Source organism: Callionymus lyra, chromosome 9 (genome assembly GCF_982586985.1).
Source record: "Callionymus lyra chromosome 9, fCalLyr1.hap1.1, whole genome shotgun sequence".
Lineage (NCBI taxonomy): Eukaryota > Metazoa > Chordata > Actinopteri > Syngnathiformes > Callionymidae > Callionymus > Callionymus lyra.
Genome location: NC_141826.1, coordinates 21,147,729 through 21,169,669, shown reverse-complemented (window position 1 = coordinate 21,169,669; position 21,941 = coordinate 21,147,729). Strand labels below are relative to the sequence as shown.

The window sequence follows — 21,941 nt, the reverse complement described above, 5'->3', positions numbered from 1 at the left end:
ATCAAAGAGTCATTTAAGTGTTATTGAAGACATGACTGCTATTGGAAGTACAGTTTCCCGCTGTATCTCCCGTTCGTTGTTTCGACCTCAAAGAGAACCAGAAGGCAAACTGTTAAAATAACTTGTGTTTATTCTAACAACAGATGGAGATTATGGCACATAATTCTGGGTCAGCGACTGTTACCCGAGGAACTCTCAGATACATCCTACCAACTGACGACAGAATCACAGAAACAGTCATTTCTTATACATTTGAGCTTGGGCGAGGACGCTTCGGATTGGCTCCATGGACCCGGACCTCGTTGTGGGTTGGTTCACGTCAGGAGACTGGAGGGTTCGGTTCCTCTTCACAGCACTGATGTTTCCTGTTCTTTCACTCGTCAGCCTTTCACACTTTTAATTCTCACTTCACACTTACATCATGGCCTGGTACTTTCTATGCACTCAGGGTTAAATTCAGGTTAGATTTCTTACCAGGTTAGATTATACTCTGTGGATCGTTCTGTTTATTCTTTATTGGTTAATACATTGTATATTTTATCTATATTTGCCTTGGTGAGTCTGACATCAACACATTGGAATGTTTCTGTGTTGCTGAACTGTTTCGGTTTCGTTTTCTTAGAAACCAGGAGACCTCATTGAAATTCATAGATCACACAGAAAGGTCACACGTTCATAATCATAACCTATCAGTGTGTTTCACGTTAAAGACTCCTGATTCGAGATTGTTTTGACTTTCCGTTTTTTTGGCTCTGGTACGTTTTCTCGCCTTTCTGCCTGCCTGTGCATCTGACCTGTTTTTTGGATCTCGTTCCTGTTTGTGGTTTCCTGGACTGCTTCTGACGATCCCTCTGCCTGCTCCTATAAATAAAACTGTCAAGTTTCACTTGCTGTTGCGTCTCAGGACTGAGCGGAGGTGAGTGTCGTCTCTCTTTAGAATTACAAATGTTTTTGTATCATTTTAGTATCATTTGACATCATTTCTTGAAACCCAAAATGTTTTTTTTGTTTTTTTAACTTTAGAATATGTCTTCACTACTTAATATGGTGTCACCAGGACATAAGCTATAATTACTACCAACTAATCATTATCACACACAAAGACAATCATACCTAAAGATGGCAGTTCTCTCTCACTTTTTTCTGTGATGTGTGATTGGCTGAGTGACATAAACGTGAGGTCACTGATGGGGTTTTCTCAAAGTGACCCCACACACCCCAGAGAGACATGAAATGATGACGCAAACCAATATTATTAGCAGAACGGGAATCAATGCTAATGTAGTTTATCAGTGTGAAGAATTCTACAAACATACAGACTCATCACTGTTGATGGTTATTTTTAAACTAAAAAAGAATAAATACGAAGTACTTCTTAGTTGAATAAAAACCACATGTTCATGTGTTTGAACGAACCACATATCATTTTTCCAAAAATAAAACTAACTAATTGAGAAAATAGATCACAAACACAATAAAACAAAAAATATGTTTTTTAAAGTATGAATATGTTCAGATATGTTATCGTTAAAAAAATCGATGAAAAGAAATAAACAAGTTGTTTTTTATCTCGATCGTTTGTATCTTAGAATGTGATGTCATATCAAAGCAAAGATAAATAAACAAACGTGTGTTTAAAATGTTCTAATGTACAAATATATTTAAGTTTTATGAGTTGAATTTATTTGAATGGATTCATTCAAACAGGAAGCATCAAACATGGAGAGTCAAACATCCAGTTCTGTAGACTTGGTGAGTCTGACATGTATTTTGACGTCAGTCTTTCTTTGGATAAAATACTTCATGTTTATTTGTTGATGAACTGTTTTGGTTTCTTTTTCTTAGAAACCAGGAGACCTCGTTGAAATTCATAGATCTGGTTATAATCACTGGGGCGTGTACATTGGAGATGGCTTTATTGTTCATATTACTTCACCAGGTAAGTGTTTTTCAGTTAAAAGAACATTCACACGTTCATAATCATATGTGATCATGACAACAATGTACTTAGCTATGCTACATATGTACAGTTATGCACCTCCATTAGAAAAAAAGCTTTCATTATATGTATACAAATGTAAATAAAATACTTTTGTAACTTTTATTAATACTTTTATTAGTAGAAGAAAATTGTTTAATCTTTCCTTTTTAACGTAAAAAAAGAAGAGACAGTTAACAACCAGCAGGTTATAAGGTCTGGGAATGAGGCGGACCCAAATGCGGACTGGAATCACCAATCAATGGGCAAAAAGTGAAGTTTAAACACTCGTGGGACTCTTGTTTCTTTTGTCGTAGTGGTAACATTTCTACAAGTGTGCGCGATAGCCTGTAGAGGGCGGAAGCATGCATGAAGTAGAATCAATGTTTATACACTTATATACTATAAATAAGTGTCTTATTTTCCTCCAGATGGGATTTCAAGTGCAGGCAGTGCCCGTGGGATGTCCTCGATTGGTATCTCCAGTGTGACGTCAGTGATCGGTAAATGTGGAGCTGTGGTGAAGAAAGAGAAGCTGGATGTTGTCGCAGGAAAGGACAAGTGGAACATTGGCAACCACTTGGATGAGAATTATCCGCCTCGACCTGCTCAGGTCATCGTGAAGGAGGCCCTTGAGTTTGTGGGCCGGACGGTGCCCTATGGAATTGCTTTACAAAACTGTGAGCACTTTTCCAACTTCCTACGCTATGGCTTGAAAATATCAGGACAGGTAAGACATGTGGTCACGTCTCGTCATTCTTCTATCTTGATTTATTTGATTTCTTTTCGTCTGCAGGTAGATGCCGCCATACGCTCTGTCATTGAGTGGGCAATGTTAGTTTTGGGATACAAATTAACTGAAGACGAAACCAAGTGAAGCGAATACATTTCAGTGACACTTTCTAAACCACTGATGGCCTTTCATTGTTTGGTGTAAACATGTCAATCAAACATAGAAATGTGATTTTATACATTTTAGATATAGGCGTAAAAGACGACAGGGTTCAAAATCATGACTGTTTATCCAACCAAATCATTTTCTGATGATCAAGAATTTCTCGGTGCAGTTTCTGTTCCCATTTTTTGGCATTTAAAAAAAACAAATAAAATACTCAAAACACAAAAAACTGTAGTCTTTTTTCTGTCAGCCTCATGGCCATTTGAGAAAAAAAGCGTATAAGAAGTAACATCAATTCCAGTAGTTCAAAAGCGAGTCAACTGGACTGTGTTCTAGGAGACGTTTCACTTCTCATCCGAGAGGTTTGGCTGCTTTAGGAGCCAGTACATGGAGGAGAAACGAGAGACTAATCAATGTTTCATTCTTAGCTGACGTCAGTGCTTTTTAAAAGTTTTTTCATTAAAGAGTTTTCATCATCAACATCAGCGACACCCTGGATGCCGGGATCATTCATTTCTCTGCTGGTTCAGGGTTCTTCTTTGTCGACGAATCGGAGCGACCCACTGCACCGGGTTAGACCTCTGCGATGCCTATCATCTTGTATGGATTCGAGAGGGGGGTCTTCAACACCCTCTCAGGACAGTATGAGGATCTGGTAGAGCCCTTCGGCTTCACCAATTTCCAAGTCCAATGACGTTCTTGGGGACATGCTAAACATGTATTTGTCTCCGATCCAAGCAGGAACACATACACCAAGTCCAGACTGTTCTGCGACGCCTGCTAGAGAAATCCCTGTTTCTCAAGGTGGAGAAGTGACAGTTGCACAAGGCCAATGTTTCCTATCCAGGTTACTTCATCGACCAGGACCAGGTGGAGATTGATCCTGCCAGCCAGTCCCTGACTCCTGCGAGCCTCCGCACAGGATTGCAAATTATTGAAACAAATTTACCAACCATTGAAACACATTTACAAACTATTGAAATATTTAAAAACGATTGAAACATTTACCAACTATTGGAACACATTTTCAAACTATTGAAACTAATTTACCAACTATTGAAACACATTTTCAAACTATTGAAACAAATTAAAAAACTATAGAAACAAATTTTGAAATTATTGAAACAAATTTACAAACTATAGAAACATATTTACCAACTATTGAAACACATTTATGCTACTTATATATTTACAAATTATTGGAACGAATTTACAAACTATTAAGACACATTTACAAACTACTGAAATATTTACAAACTACTGAAACTAATTTACAAACAATTTAAATATTTACAAACTACTGAAACTAATTTACAAACAATTTAAATATATACAAACTTTTGAAACAAATTGGCCCACTATTGAAACACATTATACAAACTACTGAAATATTAAAAACTTTTTAAATATTAAGAAACTATTTAAATATTAAAATAAATCATGAAACACATTTACAAATGATTGAAACAAATTTACCAACTATTGAAACACATTTACAAACTACTGATATATTTACAAACTATTGAAACAAATGAACAAACTATAGAAACAAATGTACAAACTACTGAAAGAAATTAACAAACTATTAAAACAAATTTACAAACTATTGAAACAAATTTACAAACTATTAAAATATTTACAAACTACTGAAACTAATTGACAAACTATTGACATATTTACAAACTGTTGAAACAAATTCACCAACTATTGAAACACATTTAAAAACTACTAAAATATTTACAAACTATTAAAATATTTACAAACTACTGAAACTAATTGACAAACTATTGAAATATTTACAAACTGTTGAAACAAATTCACCAACTATTGAAACACATTTAAAAACTACTAAAATATTTACAAACTATTAAAATATTTACAAACTACTGAAACTAATTGACAAACTATTGAAATATTTACAAACTACTGAAACTAATTGACAAACTATTGAAATATTTACAAACTGTTGAAACAAATTCACCCACTATTGAAACACATTTAAAAACTACTAAAATATTTAAAAACTATTGAAACAAATGTAAAAAATATAGAAACAAATGTACAAACTATTGAAAGAAATTATCAAACTGTAGAAACAAATTTACAAACTATTAAAATATTTACAAACTACTGAAACTAATTGACATATTTACAAACTGTTGAAAACAAATTCACCCACTATTGAAACACATTTACGAACTACTGAAATATTTACAAACTTTTGAAACAAATTAAAAAAACTATTGAAATATTTAAAAACTACTGAAATATTAAAAAAAAAAAAAAAATGAAACACATTTACAAATTATTGAAACAAATGTACCCACTATTGAAACACATTTACAAACTACTGAAATATTTACAAACTATTGAGACAAATGAACAAACTATACTGTAGAAACAAATGTAAAAACTATTGAAATAAATTAACAAACTATTAAAACAAATTTACAAACTATTGAAATATTTACAAACTATTGAAACAAATTTACAAACTATTAAAATATTTACAAACTACTGAAACTAATTGACAAACTACTGAAATATTTACAAACTTTTGAAACAAATTTACAAACTATAGAAAAAAATGTACAAAATATTTAAAGAAATTAACAAAATACAGAAACAAATTTACAAACTAAGTTCATCAAATGTGCTTCCATAGTTTGTAACTTTGTTTAAATAAATGTGTTGAAGTACTTCATAGCGGGAAGAAAGGAGACAAGAGTGTTTGGAGGGAAGAGACAGACTGTTGATGTGAGCCGTTGATAAAAATAAAGTCATTTCCAGGGAATGTTCATCATGTAAACTGTAGGCGAGGTTCTCCAAGAGGCATTTCCGTAGCTGTAAGACTCAAAGTTAAACTATTCCAGTGTTTTATTAAAGCAACTTGTTTCACTTTCAGTTGCAAATCGCATCCAAGCAGAGGTAAGTGTCCTCTCGTCGTGATTGACAACGAAAAAAAACTGAAAAAAGCTTAAAAAAGCCAAAAGAAAAATAAATACACGCTTGAAACTGCTGGGTTATTTTCATTAGCCGTTAGCACGGTAGCTGCGGTTTGGGTCGACTATTGGGTTGAAGATAGAATTACGTTTGTGGACGATGATTATAGTGAGATATAACTCAAGTGTTAAGACGTTTGGTGTCACTGAGACGTTTGCTTCTCACCAAACGTATTTTAACTTTTGACTTTTTCAAACAGGATCTCATCATCGACGGTTGTGAGTCAAGGAACCGACGTGTCTCCAGAACCTGTAGGAGCGACATCGTGTTGGATCTTCACATCGGTCTCGGTCGGCTGGAATCGACCTAAACTCATTTTCTCTTTCTCAGGAACCAGGAGACGTCATTGAAATATTAAGAACCAATAACCAACACTGGTGCGTGTACGTCGGCGACGGCTTTGTCGTCCATCTTGCTCCACCAGGTGAGTGTTTTTTTCAGTTCAAAAGGTCACATTTACACCTTCATACACGTGATCATAACAACAATGTCCTTGTTAATGCTACACCTTTACAGTGATGCGCCTTCATTTAATAATATATTAATATTTTATTTTTGTTATTCCTACTACCATTATTATTGTCATCATTATATTGTTACTCATAAATTAGATAGTAATAAATGTAAATATGCACTTGAGTAGATTTCATGAGGCCCACGGTTGTAATCCATGCCGTGTCTTTTTGTTCAGACTATTGTAACAGTTTATTTTGGTGTCTAAACAAGAAGGATCTGTCTCGTCTGCAGTTGATACAAAACTCTGCAGCAAGAATTCTGAGCCGCTCTAGTAGAAGAACTCACATTTCTCCGATCCTTAAAACTCTTCACTGGCTGCCAGTTTCTTTCAGGATCAACTTTAAAATTCCGGTTCTTACTTTCAGATCTATTCATGATCAGACCTTCCATCAGTGATCTGATCCAGCCTTACACCCCAGCTCGGGCTCTGAGGTCTGTGGATCAGAATCTACTGATGGTTCCTGAACACGGTTCAGGACCAGAGGAGAGAAATCCTTCCAGACTGTTGCTCCTAAGCTTTGGAACGATCTCTGTGTTTGATGATCTACTGACTCCTTCAAGAAACATCTTAAGACACTTTTCTTTGTGCTTTTCCTTGATTTTTCTGGGACTCCTGTGTTTGTCTTATATGTCTTGATCTTTTAAAATATATATTTTAACTGTGTATTGTTTTTGATTGTTTAAGCGCTTTGTGACCCTGGTCTAGAAAGATCTTTTTCTTTAAACGTCACACAAGGTGTTGATGCTACTTCCTAAATGCTGAAAAAGATTTTACTGGTTGGTGAAAAAGCGTTTTTTTTGGCGTGTTGAACCGAATGAAGATAAAGACGCAGACGTTTAACTTGTAACTTTATATGTCGATAATGTCACCGTTCGTATTTGACTCTCAATATTTAGATAATGAGTCTCTCGTTTCTCCTCCAGCCGTGCCGGTCCTCCAGGGGTACGAGCCTCTCAAGTCCTGCGAAAAAGCCGTGGTGAAGAGAGAGAAGCTGGAGGTCGTCAAGGGAAAGGATAAGCAGAGAATCGAGAACTACCACGATTACGACCTTTCACCTCGACCCGCCGACATCATCGTGGAGAAGGCCTGCGAGCTCGTGGGCCGGACTGTGAAGTACAATCTTTGTACGGACAACTGCGAGAACTTCGCCAACGAAATTATCCCGACAGGTGAGACACGTGGTCGTGTCTCAACACCATGGATTTATTCCATCACTTTTTGTCTCGGCAACGATGGCGGCGATCGGGATGGATCGTGATTTATGACTTCTCTACGTACACATGTTGACCAAAGTAGCAAACAAAACATAGAAGTATAAACATATCCATGAGTATTTTCTAAGGATAATAGATGATGAAAACCTCGGACTAGTCGTTTGTTTCTAAAACCATTTCCTTTTTTCGTAGAGACCAGGAGACCTCGTTGAAATTTATAGAACCGGTTACCAACACTGGGGCGTGTACGTCGGTGACGGCTTCGTTGTCCATCTTGCTCCACCATGTGAGTGTTTTTTTTAAGGTTTTCAGGCTCCTTTATCTCTAGGGTAAAAGGTTGCAAACGTGGTCAAGAAGCTCCTCAGTGGTCTTAGACGTTGTGAGGCGGTCTTGGCCGACACGCCTCTGCAACATCACACGGACGTTGAGATTCTTGTCACGGATTCTGTTCATAAATTCTATGCATATCATTTCTAGATGTAGCCCGGGCGTTGAAGGGCTCCAGTTTGGGGGGCTTAGAATTGGGTCGGTGCCTTTCCGTGGATGATGTGGTCCTGTTGGCTGTATTGGACCGTGACCTTCAACCCTCTATGGGTTAGCGACTGAGCGGTGGGATCAGAATAAGATGGTGGGGGAGCCTTCACGGGTTTGGGATGGAGATCCTGCCACAAGGAGGAGGAGTTTTTGTATCCTTGGGTCGGAACCAGATTTTTTTTTGGGGGGGCGGCATCAGGACACCGCCCTGATGATACCCGACTTTTCTGTGACCCGGCCCCCATCTTCGGCCCCTACTCTCACCCACGACCACGACCCGAAAGAACAAGGCGGTCGGTACAAGCGTAACGTAATGAACGCTCATCTCTCCTTTAGAGAGGTTTTTGGGGGAGAGGTTCGGACTAGAACCTCCTGCATTTAGAGGAGAGATTTAAGGTGGTTCTGTACGCCTGGGGCCTCGTGTACTGAGAAGTTCGTAGATCTTCTACTAAATATGTCCGGAAGCTGAAATCCAGAAGATGATGCAGCACAAAAATCTGTGCGCGAATTTAGGCACTTTTCCTCCGTGCATCCCAATAAACGTAGAATTAATCGCAGACTTGTTCGTCCCTTTCCACGCCCTCATTTACATATGTAAATAATATTTAAATGAAGTAGAGACTGTCGCGATCAGAATAAACAAATGAAAAGATAATTATAAACTGGATTAACAGTTGATATTCGTTCGTTTAAACACGTCTGACATGGATCACATACTTAGAGACGAGCTCCGGTGGAAATGTTTACATTTTACAACCGCAGTTATTAACGCAAATACTTTATTTACAGACGATCAGGGGCTTATTTGAAACGTCTCAAAATGAGTTTAACAAGAATAAAAGTGTAAATCAGTAACTTAAAGAGTATTGATGATGATGAAGATGATCGCGACTGCAACACACGGGAACGCGCGCACGCGCACACGATCACGTGACTTCAGCTGCTTTCATTCTGCAGCTTCACTTTGATCAAACGTCGTTTCACGAAAATCTTCAGGACTTTGGTTGACTTGGAGCATCAGAACCGAATCACTTTCTTGGTTATATTAAGAACAGCAGATTATAACATTCATTATAAAATGATCGATGTCGTCTTAATAAATCATCAATTTGGTGAATAAGAACATATTAATAAGTTGAATAAGTTAAACTACTGGGTGTTAATTTATGATCAATATTGATATGAACAATATTGTTCTGAGGTGAACATCTCAACGTGACTAGCGTACGCCACCTACAGACGGGAATTATGAACGATTTTCAGCGCTGATACATATGGACTTTGACGCAGAAAGGGTTGCTAAGCACGTTTTAAGTGCTTAAAACCACTCCTCAGTACATGAGGCCCCCCGGTGTCTCCTGGACGCCCCCCTGCTAACCATGTCTCAATGCCTCAAGGTCACCAGGAAGAACCAGGCAATGAAGTCCGAACCTTCCCACTGAAACCGACGCCTCGCAACCTTTGACCCCCAGATGAAGCGGTGTAAGAGTCTTTTTGTCTTCTCCTCCAGCGGAGACAGTCTGAGGTCGGTGACCTGCGACCGAGCCGTGGTGAAGTTCGAGAAGCTGGAGGTCGTCAGAGGAACGCACCGGTGGAGGATCAACAACTACCTGGACCACGACGGTTCGCCTCGACCCGCTCACGTCATCGTGACGGAGGCCTGTGGGCTCGTGGGCCAGACGCTGGAGTACAATCTCGCCCGAGACAACTGTGAGCACTTTTCCAACAACCTGCGCTACGGCAGGAAAGAATCAAAACAGGTAAAAACTTGCGGTCACTTCTCGCCCCTTTAACGATCTGGATTTATTTTCTCTTTTTTTGTCTGCAGGTAGTGTTTGCGAAATGGTTCATGAAGATTTCCACGGTAGCATTTGGGGTTGGTTTGTTGTTCGGGTTTATAAGAGATTCAATAATGAAGAGTTTAGGCTTCCTTTGAGAATGAGCGCCTGAAACAAGACGCCTTAGAATCATGACGTTACTATAGTTAAAAAGACGAACTGTACCTGAACGCACCACCGAACATGATTTAAACATAAAATAGTGAAGCGAATACATTTCCACGTCCTGACCGCAGATGTACACATGTTGACCAAAGTGTTAAGAAAGCTTAGAAATGTAACATATGTCCATCACTTGAAAGTTTCTGGAGTAGAATATTTGAATGCATTTCATGTGTAAAAAAGCAATAACACCTTCTCCACACATGTGTATGTTTGGAGTACCTCCACCTGACCTCTCTGTATCAACAGCACATGCAACCGCAATTGCATTTTCCTCACTGATGGCACGCAGACTTGTTCTTCTGCAGTGGAAGTCAGACAAGCCACCATCATTTAAGAGTTGGGTTCAAGAACTTCTCTATGTTGCAGTTAGAGAAATTAAAATACAGTCGGTCTAATTGTTTGGAGAAGTTTCATGAAACCTGGTCCCCTTTCATGCAGCAAGTTAAAGAACTGAACCTTACATAATACTTTAACAGTTTGGGTTCTACTTTTGATTTTACCGTCATATGCAAGGAGTATTGTTTTTTCTTTTGTTTTTGTCTGTTTGTATCAATGTATATAATATATTGGCGCCGCTCACGCAGCTGCTGGTTACAACAGCTCCCTCTTTCTACCTACTTTTTATCACACTTTTTCCATTTTTCTGGCGTCTTTTTAATTTTTTCTTTAGAATGGTCGGATCTTGTTGCCGTTGTGCACAAAACGAGACCACTTTTATTCTTAAGATCGTTTTTATTTTATTTTTTATTATCTCTTTTATTATTTCTTTTTTCCTTGCACTTTTTTTTTTTTCAACTGCGCTGTTGTGGAAGTGTGTTTCCCCTCTGGGGATGAATAAAGCTTTTCTATTCTATTCTATACTATTATCCATCATTGTACGTTTATAGTTGATTCGTTTTATGTGTATGTATATATATAAGAATGTTTTCACTATCGTTATATTTAATTTATCTGTCTTTGTCAAGCCCTGATTGTGAAGAGGTGAGTGGGATCTTTCTTTGTTTTGATATTCTACCTTTTATTTTATTTATTTTGTGTGTGTGTGTCAAAATGTATGTCTTAATATCTGAAAATCAATAAAAAGATGTTTTAAAAAAAAAGAAATGTAACATTATTTATACCTTTAAATGCCGTATTATAATAGATTTTGACGATGACGACTTTCTCAGTTCTCATTTATTTGATTGAATAAAGCTTAAAGCCTTAATGCGATTGTAATGTGATTAAAAACGTACATTATTGTTAATTTACTTTGATTCCAAAACACGAGAAAAACGCCAAAGAACATTCCCTCCATTCATTTTATTTCCGAAATGTTTACATGCTACAAGGTACTGTTAAAAGTTGACCAAACGAGGGCAATCTTGGCGTAAAAGTTCAAAGATCCAGATGTGGAAAAATAAAGGCACGATTAAAAAAAAACAAAACCCCGCCTCACACCTCGTCCGTTTCATCCTCCGGCTCGTTCACTCGCTCCATGTAAACGTTGGTCAAAGATGGTTGTACTCACGAGTTCATGCTGTGACGTCGATGGTTCTTCGCAGCATTTGTTCGAGCGACAAACATCCAGGATTATATTATGTTGTGTATATCTTTACAATAAAAAGTCTGCCACGACCCGACGCATCATCTATGTACACTTTTACAAGGACAACTGTCTTCAGTCACAATTATAAATACCTTTTTTTTGTCTGTGTTTCCAACCTTTTCTTCACCTCCAAGAGGTCAAATGTCAAAGAGCAAAGTCGTTTTTTTTTTTCTGTTGGAGATCCGTCGCTGCTCCGGTCCTTCGCTCTCCTCGGAATGATGCGGTTCTTCTCGCTGCTCCACCTCAGTCCAGCTTGCGGGCCCCCAGTTTGAGAGGACCCTTGGCGGCCTTACGTTCGGCGCGCTTGGCTTCCAGCTCCTTCCTTCGCTCCTCTCGTTTTTTCTTCGACAGTTCCGCTTTGCTCAAACCTGTTCCGAAGATTAAAGGCCGAGACTTTAGACCAAGCTTTTTTTTTTCTTTCGTTTTTATTAATAATCATAACGCGGCTCACCCTGACTTCCTTCGACAGACTCCCAGCTCTCCTCGGTGCCCCAGTCTCCCGTGGCCTCTGCACTCCAGCCGTCTGCAGCCTGACCGCCACAAAAACATCATCTCAAGTCAAACCAACGCACAAATGTGTGAAATACCGAGGGAAAGAAATAGCTGCTACCCTCTAGTGGAAAGTTTGAGGTACTACGCTCAAAACTAACTACAGGTTTATAAGAGTCAAACTGCAAAGTCGTGTTATGTGACCAACACAAGCTTTAAATAGCAGATATATATAGAGTGAGAGACATTATATATATATATGACCTCGTCAGTTAAAGGATTTTGGCCCCTTGTGTGACAGAGTTTGACCCCCATTTGTTAAAGGAAGCTTCTTATAGACTGTTGAGCAACATTTCTACTTCGGCCTGGACTTTTTTTTTTTAAACGACAACACACCACGTCTTGGTTAATATGGGATGTTTCACTCTGCTGTCATTATTTGAAAGACAAATACACAATGTCGGACTTGGGCTGAAGTGCCGACCTGAGGGCCACATGCATCGACTTGTGAAACCAAAGTTGCCCTTTTAAACAGAGGTAAATAAGTTATTTCTCTCTTAGTTATCATATTAGTAGTTCATTTGTTATTAAAACTTTTTGAGGTATTTTGTTTAACGACTGTATTTTTTAACCCCGTACATCAAAGCAATTGAAAATAAAATGTTTGGAAATAAATATACATAATAACATGAAGGAATTGTCCTAATTATTTTATTTTTTATTTCAGTAAATAGTGTTAAATCCTGAGATGTAAATAAATAAACATTTTACAAACCAGTCCAAGCATCTCACCGTGGGACCCGAGCCCGCCGTGCTTCTCTGGGACACGCTGGCAAACAGGTCGTTCTGACCCGCCCCTTTGGTCGCGGCGCTGCTGTCCCAGTTGTACTCGCTGGCCAGTCGGACCCCCTCCGGCGGAGTCTTACCAGACGGGTCCGCGTCGGCCTCCTCCTCCGCCCAGTCGTTGCCCCATCCTTCCTCGCCCGCAGAACTCGCCTGACCCACACCCTCCTTCTCGTTGGACCAGCTGTCGTCGGCGTCCCAACCCGAGCTGCTCCAGTCCGAGCTCTGCTTTTTCACCGCCATCGACGAGGCCGTGCGACTCGGCTTCGCGGTGAACGAGGACGTTATTGAGGCTTTGAACGTCACATTGACCCTGACTTACCTTCTCGCTGGTCTTCTTCTTGGACAAGGACATTCCCGACCAGTCCGTGTTCCAGTCGTCCGTCTCCCGAGCCTTCTCCGGTTCCTGCATGTTGGAACAGTGACGGCTACAGTGGAGCTCCGACGATCCGGTAGTCGAGTTACTGACCTCTAATCGCCCCCAGTCCTCGTCATCGTCCCAGCGCTCGCCGACCTGCTCGTCATCGTTGTCCGTCAGCTCAAGAGTCTTGAACTGGGAGGAACAGCTGGAGGCTTCAGGGGAGACTTGTGGCGTTTTGGCTTCGGAATCTGAAACAGAGATCAAGTATTTCAGTTTCACACACTGAAAACTCTGAATGGAGAATCTTAAAATTACGCTCAAGGATACAGGATGTCGTTTTGTTATCAAAATGTGGATTTTGGGGAAATTATTTTTTAAACAAACCGAAAAGAACTGAAAAGTACTTTCAATTCCAATTTAATTTATTAAGTTTTCGTCTTTCAAATCACATTTGATCAAAGTTCTTTCATGTTATTTTTACTTCAATAAAGTGGGTTAAAAATCCAGCAGCGACTGAGGACGAGAGGATACAGTCGACTCCAGCCGCTTTAAGCATATTGTCGAGTACTTGACTCTGGTGTTGCAGAATTTACAGACCACATGACTCTTGACGAAGTCGTTACTGCTTTCATTAGTTGCTTTTTTTTTAAATTGTTGTTCTTTGGATTTGTTTCTTATGCTGCGGAGGACAAAAAGAATGCTGCCATCTAGCGGCCGAAGGTTTCATTGTAACAAAACATGAAACTACGTAATTATTTGCATATTAATTCAAACAAAAAGAAAAAAAATATATGTTATTTTACACAAACCAGAAAATAACTATGATGAAAATAGGCAAAACTTAATACTTCCAATCCTAATTTTAAATGACTTTTTTAAGGCATGTACCACATAAAACGGTTCGAGGTCATTAAGTACAACTAGAACTAATACACAAGGTTCACCAGATTATAAAGCGCACAGTCGATTTATAAGAAATGAAAGGATTTTAAGTTTGTCTTCTACAGTAGCTGAAAAAAAATAAATAATTCAAAGCACACATGTGGAACTACAGTCTTAACACCCGACATCTCACCGGGGACCGAAGTCTCGTCTGTCGTTGGACTGGCGGCATCTTTATTCTCAGCAGCGGCGACTCCGCCCTCCGTCCCCGGAGCGTTTCGGATCAACTTGGACGTCAGAGACGACATGCCGGTCACAGCCCAGCCCGCCCAGCCGGACGTGGAACCGGCAGGCTGAGCGGACGAGCCTACGTCCTTCTCTGTGGGGAAAGAATTTTTAAACTCTCGGCTGATGATGATATTTTCACAAAGTCATTTGTTGTGGCACGAATCATACCGATTTCCGCTTGCTGGCTCGGATCTTCCGACACAGTCTCCAGCTTAGAAAGAAAACTACGGATGGCTTTAAAAGCCTGGAGTCAAGAAAATCAGAACATCAGTGTCAAAATAAATCATTATTTATCAGAAAATGATAATAATAAATAACTCGAAAAGCATACAAACACTGCTAAATTCTGCCAAGAGGTGGATTTAAGGTAACTATTTGCTTTATTTGTATGTGTATGTATTATGTAAACTGCCTGCCTCTTTTTTGAGGGCTACAGATGGTAACGTAGCATTTTGTTAAAGCTGGTGCAGCCATCTTTTTGATGTAACTGCACTTTGTCCTTTTAAATAAACTGAAATTAAATTGTAATCAATTAGCTGCATTCCTGAGTGTTAAATATACACCAAGTGTCACATTATGGTTGTTGTTTGTTTTGCTAGTTCTGAACGTAGGTGGCACATGAGCAGCAGCAGTGAGAAGCCATACAAGTGAGTTGCTTCAAAACCTCCTTAAATCCAGATGCAAAATCCTGTTTTAACTTCTCATTCTATCAACATTTCCAGAGAATTTGACTTCAATATGATCAAAAATGTTCACGTCATACTGCTAACATTGAACCCATGACAAAAAAAACCCTCCTTGGAAGAGGTAATGATGTGTTTACCTGGTCTCTGACGCCTTTATCGGGATCCATGGTGATGGAACAGAGCGTTGGTAGGATACGAGCCGCGACCTCCGTCAGGCTGTAGTAGTTGTGTGTCGCGGCGAAGCCGAGCACGCCAGCAGAGCGGGATGCGGGGAAAGGATCTTTAGTTGCTCGCGAGAAGGCAGAGATCAGAACGCGCTGGCGAGTCTGTAAGAAGCGAAAGACAATATTTGGGATTCAGGTTTTTTTTTTAAGTCTTGGTTGTGAAGCTTCCAGAGCAGAACCGTCAGACTAGGGAGCAGCTTCTTCCTTCAGCTGTTGAACAGTCTGAATCAAGAGGGAAGAGGAGGAGGTTTACCCCTGCGTTGAGGTAGGAGGCGATCTTTCCCAGGCACACAGTCGTGTTGCAGCGGATCGGTCCTTGTTCATCTCTGGCCTGCAGCCTGGCGAAGTGTCGCATCAGCTCCTGGTTTAAGTTGCCTTCGTTCAGTTTGGGAGCCAACAGCAGCATGGACTGCACAGGCGGACACACGTGGTTAGCGGCGTTGGGAGGACGTACGAGATCCTCATCATGAATTACCTTGACCGTTTGTTCTCTGATGGCCGGGTTGGTGTCGGTGAAGCCGTGGACCACGTGAGGAAAGATCTGGGAATTCACTGCAGCTTCATTCAGATACTGTATGAACTGCTCCATCTGCAGGATCAGTCGATGGCGGAAAACATGGTTAATATTTTAATAAAAGGAGATTTAGTAGATTTTTTCATCCCAAAACATCCAATTATAAAACATTTCAAAGAGGCTCAGCACCTGCTGTAGCAGTCGTATCCTCATGGCTCGGTCGGTGGAGGAAAACATCTTAACGATGACTGGGATGATCTTCTGTTGGTATTCTTCAGCAGACAGGAACTTCCCTACCTGGCAGCAGGTCAGTGTGAGAGAGGGTTGAGCAACAAAGACGGGACTAATAAAGATGAGGAATATTTACTTTAAAGAGTGGCGTGAGCACGACAGCGCCCGCGTTGCCGAACTCAAACGCGGTGAGCAGTTGAGGCAGGACTTTGTGTTTGCAGAAGTCTTCAGGGAAAGAGTCCAGGTCGTCGCTCAGATCCCGGAAGAACTGCTGCTTCTCTGCCTGTTCCTTGATCTGTACAGAGGATTTAAGGTAAGGTAAGGTAGAACTTTATTGATCCCTCAAGATGTCTCCTTCGGGAAATTGTTTTTTTCCCAAATTATCCACAGCAAATACAGCAATTTTTCATGCTCGTTCAACACGTCAGTTCACTCGTAGACAAACTGTGCACGTTCATAGGTTCACTTGTACCTCTCGGTGTACAGACCTGGATCTGCTCCAAGAAAAGGTTGCTCTCCACGAAGCTGTTACTCAGAAAACCTCCCGGAGCTCTGCAGCTCTGGAGGAAGCGAGCCGGGTTTGGACGAGCGCGAGGATTTGCGCCGACTAGTTCACAGTAATGAGGGACCAGGGTCTTTGGAATCTGTGGAACAGTTGAGTAATTTTTTTTTAAAGAGTTTTTTTTAATACAGTATTGTAATCAAATGTGTACAAAATATATATACATTTTTTATTTCAATTAACATGCAAATATTCACAGCACTTATTTATTTTTGTGTTGCAATTGAACCTCCGGCCGCTAGATGGCAGCATGTCTTCTGCTGTTTAAGGAACAATGAAATCCAAGGTTCCGACAAAGATTGAGGACGAGAGGATACAGTCGAGTCCAGCAGTTATGACAAGGGGTTTAAGAGAATATTGATACAGTGATACAGTGATACATCGCAATATATATAATTTTTTTTAGTTCTGAAATGGTTACATTTGTTTAAAATAAAATAATGATTCTTTAAAATTACAATTAACATGCGATTAATATTCACAGCGTTTCCTCATTTGGACTCCATCAGTAAATTCTCCGAGTCAAGTACTCAACAATACTACAAATAAATCATTGTTCCTACAGTATCCCAATATATCGTATTGTTTCCCCCAGATTTTTACCAATACACAGCCATAATAGATCAATTTTTACGAAACTTTAACTCACCTTTCCCAGGGAACGCAAGGAGGAAGCGCGAGGTAGCGGTCCATTGAAGACCTCCCAGATCAGGCAGCCGAGTCGCCAAACCTCTCCAGCCCTGTGACACACTCGGTTTGAATTCTTGCTCAAGATAAAAACCCTGACTACTTATGCCGTGATTTTATTTCTTACCATTTCTCTCCCCCACTGTTTGGCGTCTCTGGTGGGTCGTATTTTTCCATGTCTGGGTAAACAGCCTTAGGGGTAGGAAGCAAGACCCCGCTAGGGTCAGCTTGCTCGGGGCAAACATGGTCGAGGGCCCCTAGTTTCCACTCCCCGGCACGATCCACGAAAACAGCCCAGATGCCCAAGTTGTTGTGGAGGAGGTGGCAGTCGTTGACCAGGAAGCTCAGAGCTTTCTGCACATGAGAAAGAAGTGTTTGTTTGTAGTTTTAATTTTTGTTTTAAAACAACAATATCTGTTGTTGTTTTTTTTTATTTTAGCTACATCACCTTTTGTTTGTTTTAATAATAAATAATAATGTTTTGTGAGTCGTTATTGTCCCTCACAATAAAACAAAACAAAAAGACAAGACCCTCACGACGGTCCAGATTACGTTAGGAAAGTGGTGGGTGTAGTGTTTTATCTTCTCACCACAATCTGGTGCAGTCCCCAGGAGACCTCCAGCTCACCAGCACCACCCTTCTCGGCTTGAGTCTTCAGATGAATTGCCAAGGGTGTGACTTGCTCCGTCACCAGGTAAAGGCTTTTCTCGGTCTGCACGAAACAAAATTCTCAATAACAGTATACTATAGTATGATAATAGATGCAACAGCTATACAGTCTAGAAGCTTTTTTAAAAAACACACTTTACAGCCAGTAGAAAATACTTTTTACTTAAAATGTATACATGATGTTCTGGTCAATATATGAGATAAGACTTCATCATTATTTTGTACCATTTCATTAGTTCTAAAGTTGGACTTACAATAGCTTTGCTTATACATATTAATGGATGTTGAAAAAAAAACAAAGAGCAAAGGTTTTATCGGTAAATAGGTTCATCGACTACATCTTACGATTGTCTCATTTAGAATTTTAAAAAATAATTAAAAAAGCAGTATAAAGCACACAAGGATCTCACTACAGAATCAACAGCGAAGGCCTATTTCCACACTCACCTCGATCTGAATGCAGGATGTGGAAAAGAGATAAATCACCGTTTAAATATTGATGTATAATTTCGTGCACCTACAAATGATTCCTTCCAATATTGACTTAAAATGCGAGTTGAACTAGCTGTGCAAATGATTCCGTGAAAACCAACCTCCAATCCATCGACGTACGCAAGGATGTTTGGATGCCGTAGTGTCTTCATTCGTTTAAAAGCAGCTTTCGCTAGCTGAGTCTGCTGCTCTGTTCCTTGAGCCACATCGTACACGAACACAGAGACCGGCTCGCCATTGGCCTGCAGCAGAAATAATGACAACAAAATCAGAATGGTATTGTAGCCTTAGCTGTCGTGTCATGGATTTCTTTTTTAAATCATCTCTTTTTCATCATATTTTAAAACTATTCCAAGAATGTGTTTTAGTATTTGCACAAATAAGTTAAAGTATCTCATCGGTGTCATATTTGCAAACGGTGTCGTAGGAAAAGACAAAATAATTGTCTTCAGGTAATATTATCTATGATGATGGGGATTGGTAGGAATATAAAGTTATATCGAGGGAAATGACAGATTAAAGTCCAGAAATGGTGTCATGTTTGTCGAGGCGAGGGAGGGCGATCTGCGTAACTTTTAAACGTATAAATATACATGTTTTTTTTTCATTCCACATGCACCAAATACAAGTTTTCCTATTCTGAAAATTGATTTTAGCTCCCTGGCTCCTTCCTTAGGAAGTTTTCTCCTCATATAGTCTTCAAGAAATAAAAACCGTACAGGCTAGAACCAGTGACACATGATAATACTTTTTACCAGAATCTACTTGCATACTTTAATTCAGTAAAAACGTAATTTTCAGTGACAGGACACAGATTGACAGGAAGTGGATTACGTCTCAAAGATAACCCTAAAACCAGATAAACCAGGCACTGAGTTGAAAACACACGAGTGACATCCATTTAAAAAATGAAGGTAAGGGTGTGTAACGATAATAAAGATATAAAAAATGCAGTTAAAGCAGTGAAGAAAGCTACAGCCAGGTGACGTGGCGAGAAATACGTGGTTGTTTACCAGGATACACAAAACATCTCCTCTCAGGCACCACAAAGAGAAAACGGAAGGTATTTTGAGCCGTGACAGTAAGTGGGGAAAATAAAGGTGATATATTTCTGACATTTAAGAATCGAATTTTAGCGGTAGAGGCGAAAATGGTGGTATCGTTAGCCGGCTAACTGCGGGCCGAGCTAATGCTAGCTCAGGTAAACAATGTTACCTTCTTCTTCCCTCGATGCAACGACCATATTCCAGACTTCTCCTGCGTGTCCGGTAGGATTTCGTACGCAAAGTCTTTGACAGGATCCCTGGCGAAAAAGGACCACATCTCTTCTTTTCTCCGCACCTCATCAACGCGAACGACTAACTTTTCAGCCGACCAATTGTGTCCCCGGAAACACGAGCCAGAACAACAGTTCCGCTTTCAGGTTCCAGCCAAACGGTATATTTGAAAAAGCTTCGTATTTTATACAGTATATATACAGTATCTATATATATACACACACCATATATCATATATAAATCCTTTCGTTTTAAGAAGGTTCACAAAAATAAGTGGTTTATCAGTTAGTTTAAGGCAAAAGGTTAGCCAATTTAAACTTCATAAAAGATACAACTATAATGTGACCCCTCAAATACAATAAAAGTGCCTTATCTGAGTCAATGCCAAAACAAATCAAAACTTTCAGTCAAGTTTCTTTATTTAATGTAGCCATTAAACATGTACCAAACCCATTGATTGCAAATTTGCTTTTAATGTGAACCGTATTTGTTTGTGTAGTCCAATATTTCAAAGTAAAAGACACACAAATCCTTTGAATTGAAAATGTATTTTATTCAGACAAACAGCATTGACTGTTCTTTAATCATTCCACAACATATTCACACTTTGACATTTAATTCATCGGAAACAATTACAAAAAACAGATTTCAACTTTTTTTATTTTAATTATGAGAACATGAAAACATTTGACTTCTTAAAATAAAACATTTAACATATTTTCCATAAGTTCTATAGTGGAATAGGTCACTACATGACACTTCAAATACAAATGTAATATACTTGATTAAGTTTAATGAGTTTCAATGAATTTTATTGACTTGTATTAAAGCAGCAAAGGCTCAAGCAAGACACCGCAGGGAATTGAACCCCATCCCGACAGAGTCAGGAGTGCCACCACCGGAGTCTTTTGCTTTTCTTTGCTGTATACGGGCAAAAGCAAAACATGGGGAAAGAAACTAAAAAGTTCTTCCCCCATGAAAAGAAAAACCCTTCACTGCTTTCTGCTACACGTTCACGCCACTGTCTTGACTCGTTCACGGGCTGAAACTAGAAGAGAAAGACCGTTTCCCCATTTCCCCCGGAATTTCCCCCAGTACTGCAGGAACGATTTGGATTCCGTGACTCAATACCAGCACATCGGTTGCGACTGAACACCGCTTCCTCAAGTTTGCAACTCGGCGGCACATGTAGGTCAAGAATGGTTTCCCAAGATAACAGCTGGAACGGAGAGAAACAAGACAATTTAAGCGCCCCCCTCCCCCCCATCATATTAAACCCCCCAAACACTCATGTGACAAGACGATGACTTCTCAGTTACCAGACTGTCTCCAGGTTGTTGCTCAATTCCTAATAAGGTCTACTAGAGGCTCAACCAAGTCATCCCACGATTCCCTGTAGATGTTTAAATCATCTTGTTCTGACGCAAGTATTTTTTGAGAAATCTGAAAGAGAGAAGAATGTTGCCCCCCAAAAAGACCCCGCCCAAAGACTAGTGCAATGTTTGGCAATGACTGAAACACCAAGTTATGTGCAATCATGTTTTTAAAATGTTAACGTGCATGCGACATGTTGAGTTACACATAAGACATGATATGTTAGAGGGAGAAAAAATAAAATAAAATCAAGGGATCCAGAATTACTTAACTCAAGCACCCACGAGACTGAGGTGATGCAGTATTAGCGAGACAAGCTTGCAGCTCTGGACCTTGTGACTGGATTGGCAGTGCTCCATCACAGCTTAGGCCATCCCAGATGCCAAATAGACAATTATGGGGTAAATTTGACCTGAGAGACGGAAAGGGAAAAGGGGCACAAAACAGCAGAGCTTCTGCGAAGGACGACGTCGGGGCTGATTTAAGCTTGAATGCACGGGGAGGTTTGACTTCATTCAGGGACCACACTCATATTCGGACAGCTTCCACAGATGGCTTTGCATACAGAGGCGAGATCGAAGTGGACAGACGAAAATGATCTGAAACAAAGAGTGATCTACACAGCA

General features: G+C 39.8%; 4 protein-coding genes across 4 annotated transcripts; 3 read left to right on the top strand and 1 right to left on the bottom strand.

Annotated features, from left to right (window-relative positions):
• The first annotated feature begins 438 nt into the window (after window positions 1–438).
• On the top strand, window positions 439–3,093 carry LOC148072231 (phospholipase A and acyltransferase 2-like). The gene is made up of 5 exons (XM_087799172.1): window positions 439–916; window positions 1,708–1,752; window positions 1,846–1,939; window positions 2,410–2,708; window positions 2,775–3,093. The coding sequence occupies exons 2-5, from the start codon at window positions 1,720–1,722 to the stop codon at window positions 2,853–2,855; spliced, it is 507 nt and encodes a 168-aa protein (XP_087655298.1). The 5' UTR covers window positions 439–916; window positions 1,708–1,719; the 3' UTR covers window positions 2,856–3,093.
• A 369-nt stretch (window positions 3,094–3,462) lies between these two features.
• LOC148072230 (phospholipase A and acyltransferase 3-like) lies at window positions 3,463–9,767 on the top strand. Its single transcript, XM_087798653.1, has 7 exons — window positions 3,463–3,531; window positions 5,782–5,804; window positions 6,079–6,130; window positions 6,210–6,303; window positions 7,320–7,565; window positions 7,803–7,896; window positions 9,655–9,767. The coding sequence occupies exons 1-6, from the start codon at window positions 3,463–3,465 to the stop codon at window positions 7,820–7,822; spliced, it is 504 nt and encodes a 167-aa protein (XP_087654779.1). The 3' UTR covers window positions 7,823–7,896; window positions 9,655–9,767.
• On the top strand, window positions 7,918–11,347 carry LOC148072229 (phospholipase A and acyltransferase 4-like). Its single transcript, XM_087798466.1, has 2 exons — window positions 7,918–9,904; window positions 9,973–11,347. The coding sequence occupies exons 1-2, from the start codon at window positions 9,617–9,619 to the stop codon at window positions 10,078–10,080; spliced, it is 396 nt and encodes a 131-aa protein (XP_087654592.1). The 5' UTR covers window positions 7,918–9,616; the 3' UTR covers window positions 10,081–11,347.
• An 83-nt stretch (window positions 11,348–11,430) lies between these two features.
• On the bottom strand, window positions 11,431–20,028 carry scyl1 (SCY1-like, kinase-like 1). The gene is made up of 18 exons (XM_087798457.1): window positions 19,880–20,028; window positions 18,766–18,906; window positions 18,093–18,215; window positions 17,630–17,856; window positions 17,465–17,555; window positions 16,742–16,897; window positions 16,390–16,548; window positions 16,212–16,319; window positions 15,984–16,097; window positions 15,762–15,917; window positions 15,422–15,610; window positions 14,767–14,842; window positions 14,504–14,689; window positions 13,537–13,676; window positions 13,390–13,473; window positions 13,017–13,331; window positions 12,187–12,265; window positions 11,431–12,103 (listed from the first exon to the last, which is right to left on the bottom strand). The coding sequence occupies exons 1-18, from the start codon at window positions 19,985–19,987 to the stop codon at window positions 11,979–11,981; spliced, it is 2,577 nt and encodes an 858-aa protein (XP_087654583.1). The 5' UTR covers window positions 19,988–20,028; the 3' UTR covers window positions 11,431–11,978.
• Window positions 20,029–21,941: the final 1,913 nt, after the last annotated feature.

Bases quoted from the DNA above. Each gene is read 5' to 3' on its own strand.
- scyl1 (XM_087798457.1), bottom strand. From the start codon at position 19,987: ATGTGGTCCTTTTTCGCCAGGGATCCTGTCAAAGACTTTGCGTACGAA. The intron at 17,857-18,092 runs GTGAGAAGATAA...TCTCATGTGCAG, and splicing joins GGGGACTGCACCAGATTGTG to AAAGCTCTGAGCTTCCTGGT. The intron at 16,898-17,464 runs GTGAGTTAAAGT...ACTGTTCCACAG, and splicing joins CCTTGCGTTCCCTGGGAAAG to ATTCCAAAGACCCTGGTCCC.
- LOC148072231 (XM_087799172.1), top strand. From the start codon at position 1,720: ATGGAGAGTCAAACATCCAGTTCTGTAGACTTG. The intron at 1,940-2,409 runs GTAAGTGTTTTT...ATTTTCCTCCAG, and splicing joins TGTTCATATTACTTCACCAG to ATGGGATTTCAAGTGCAGGC. The intron at 2,709-2,774 runs GTAAGACATGTG...TTTCGTCTGCAG, and splicing joins GCTTGAAAATATCAGGACAG to GTAGATGCCGCCATACGCTC.
- LOC148072229 (XM_087798466.1), top strand. From the start codon at position 9,617: ATGAAGCGGTGTAAGAGTCTTTTTGTCTTCTCCTCCAGCGGAGACAGT. The intron at 9,905-9,972 runs GTAAAAACTTGC...TTTTGTCTGCAG, and splicing joins GCAGGAAAGAATCAAAACAG to GTAGTGTTTGCGAAATGGTT.
- LOC148072230 (XM_087798653.1), top strand. From the start codon at position 3,463: ATGCCTATCATCTTGTATGGATTCGAGAGGGGGGTCTTCAACACCCTC. The intron at 6,304-7,319 runs GTGAGTGTTTTT...TTTCTCCTCCAG, and splicing joins CGTCCATCTTGCTCCACCAG to CCGTGCCGGTCCTCCAGGGG. The intron at 7,566-7,802 runs GTGAGACACGTG...CTTTTTTCGTAG, and splicing joins CAACGAAATTATCCCGACAG to AGACCAGGAGACCTCGTTGA.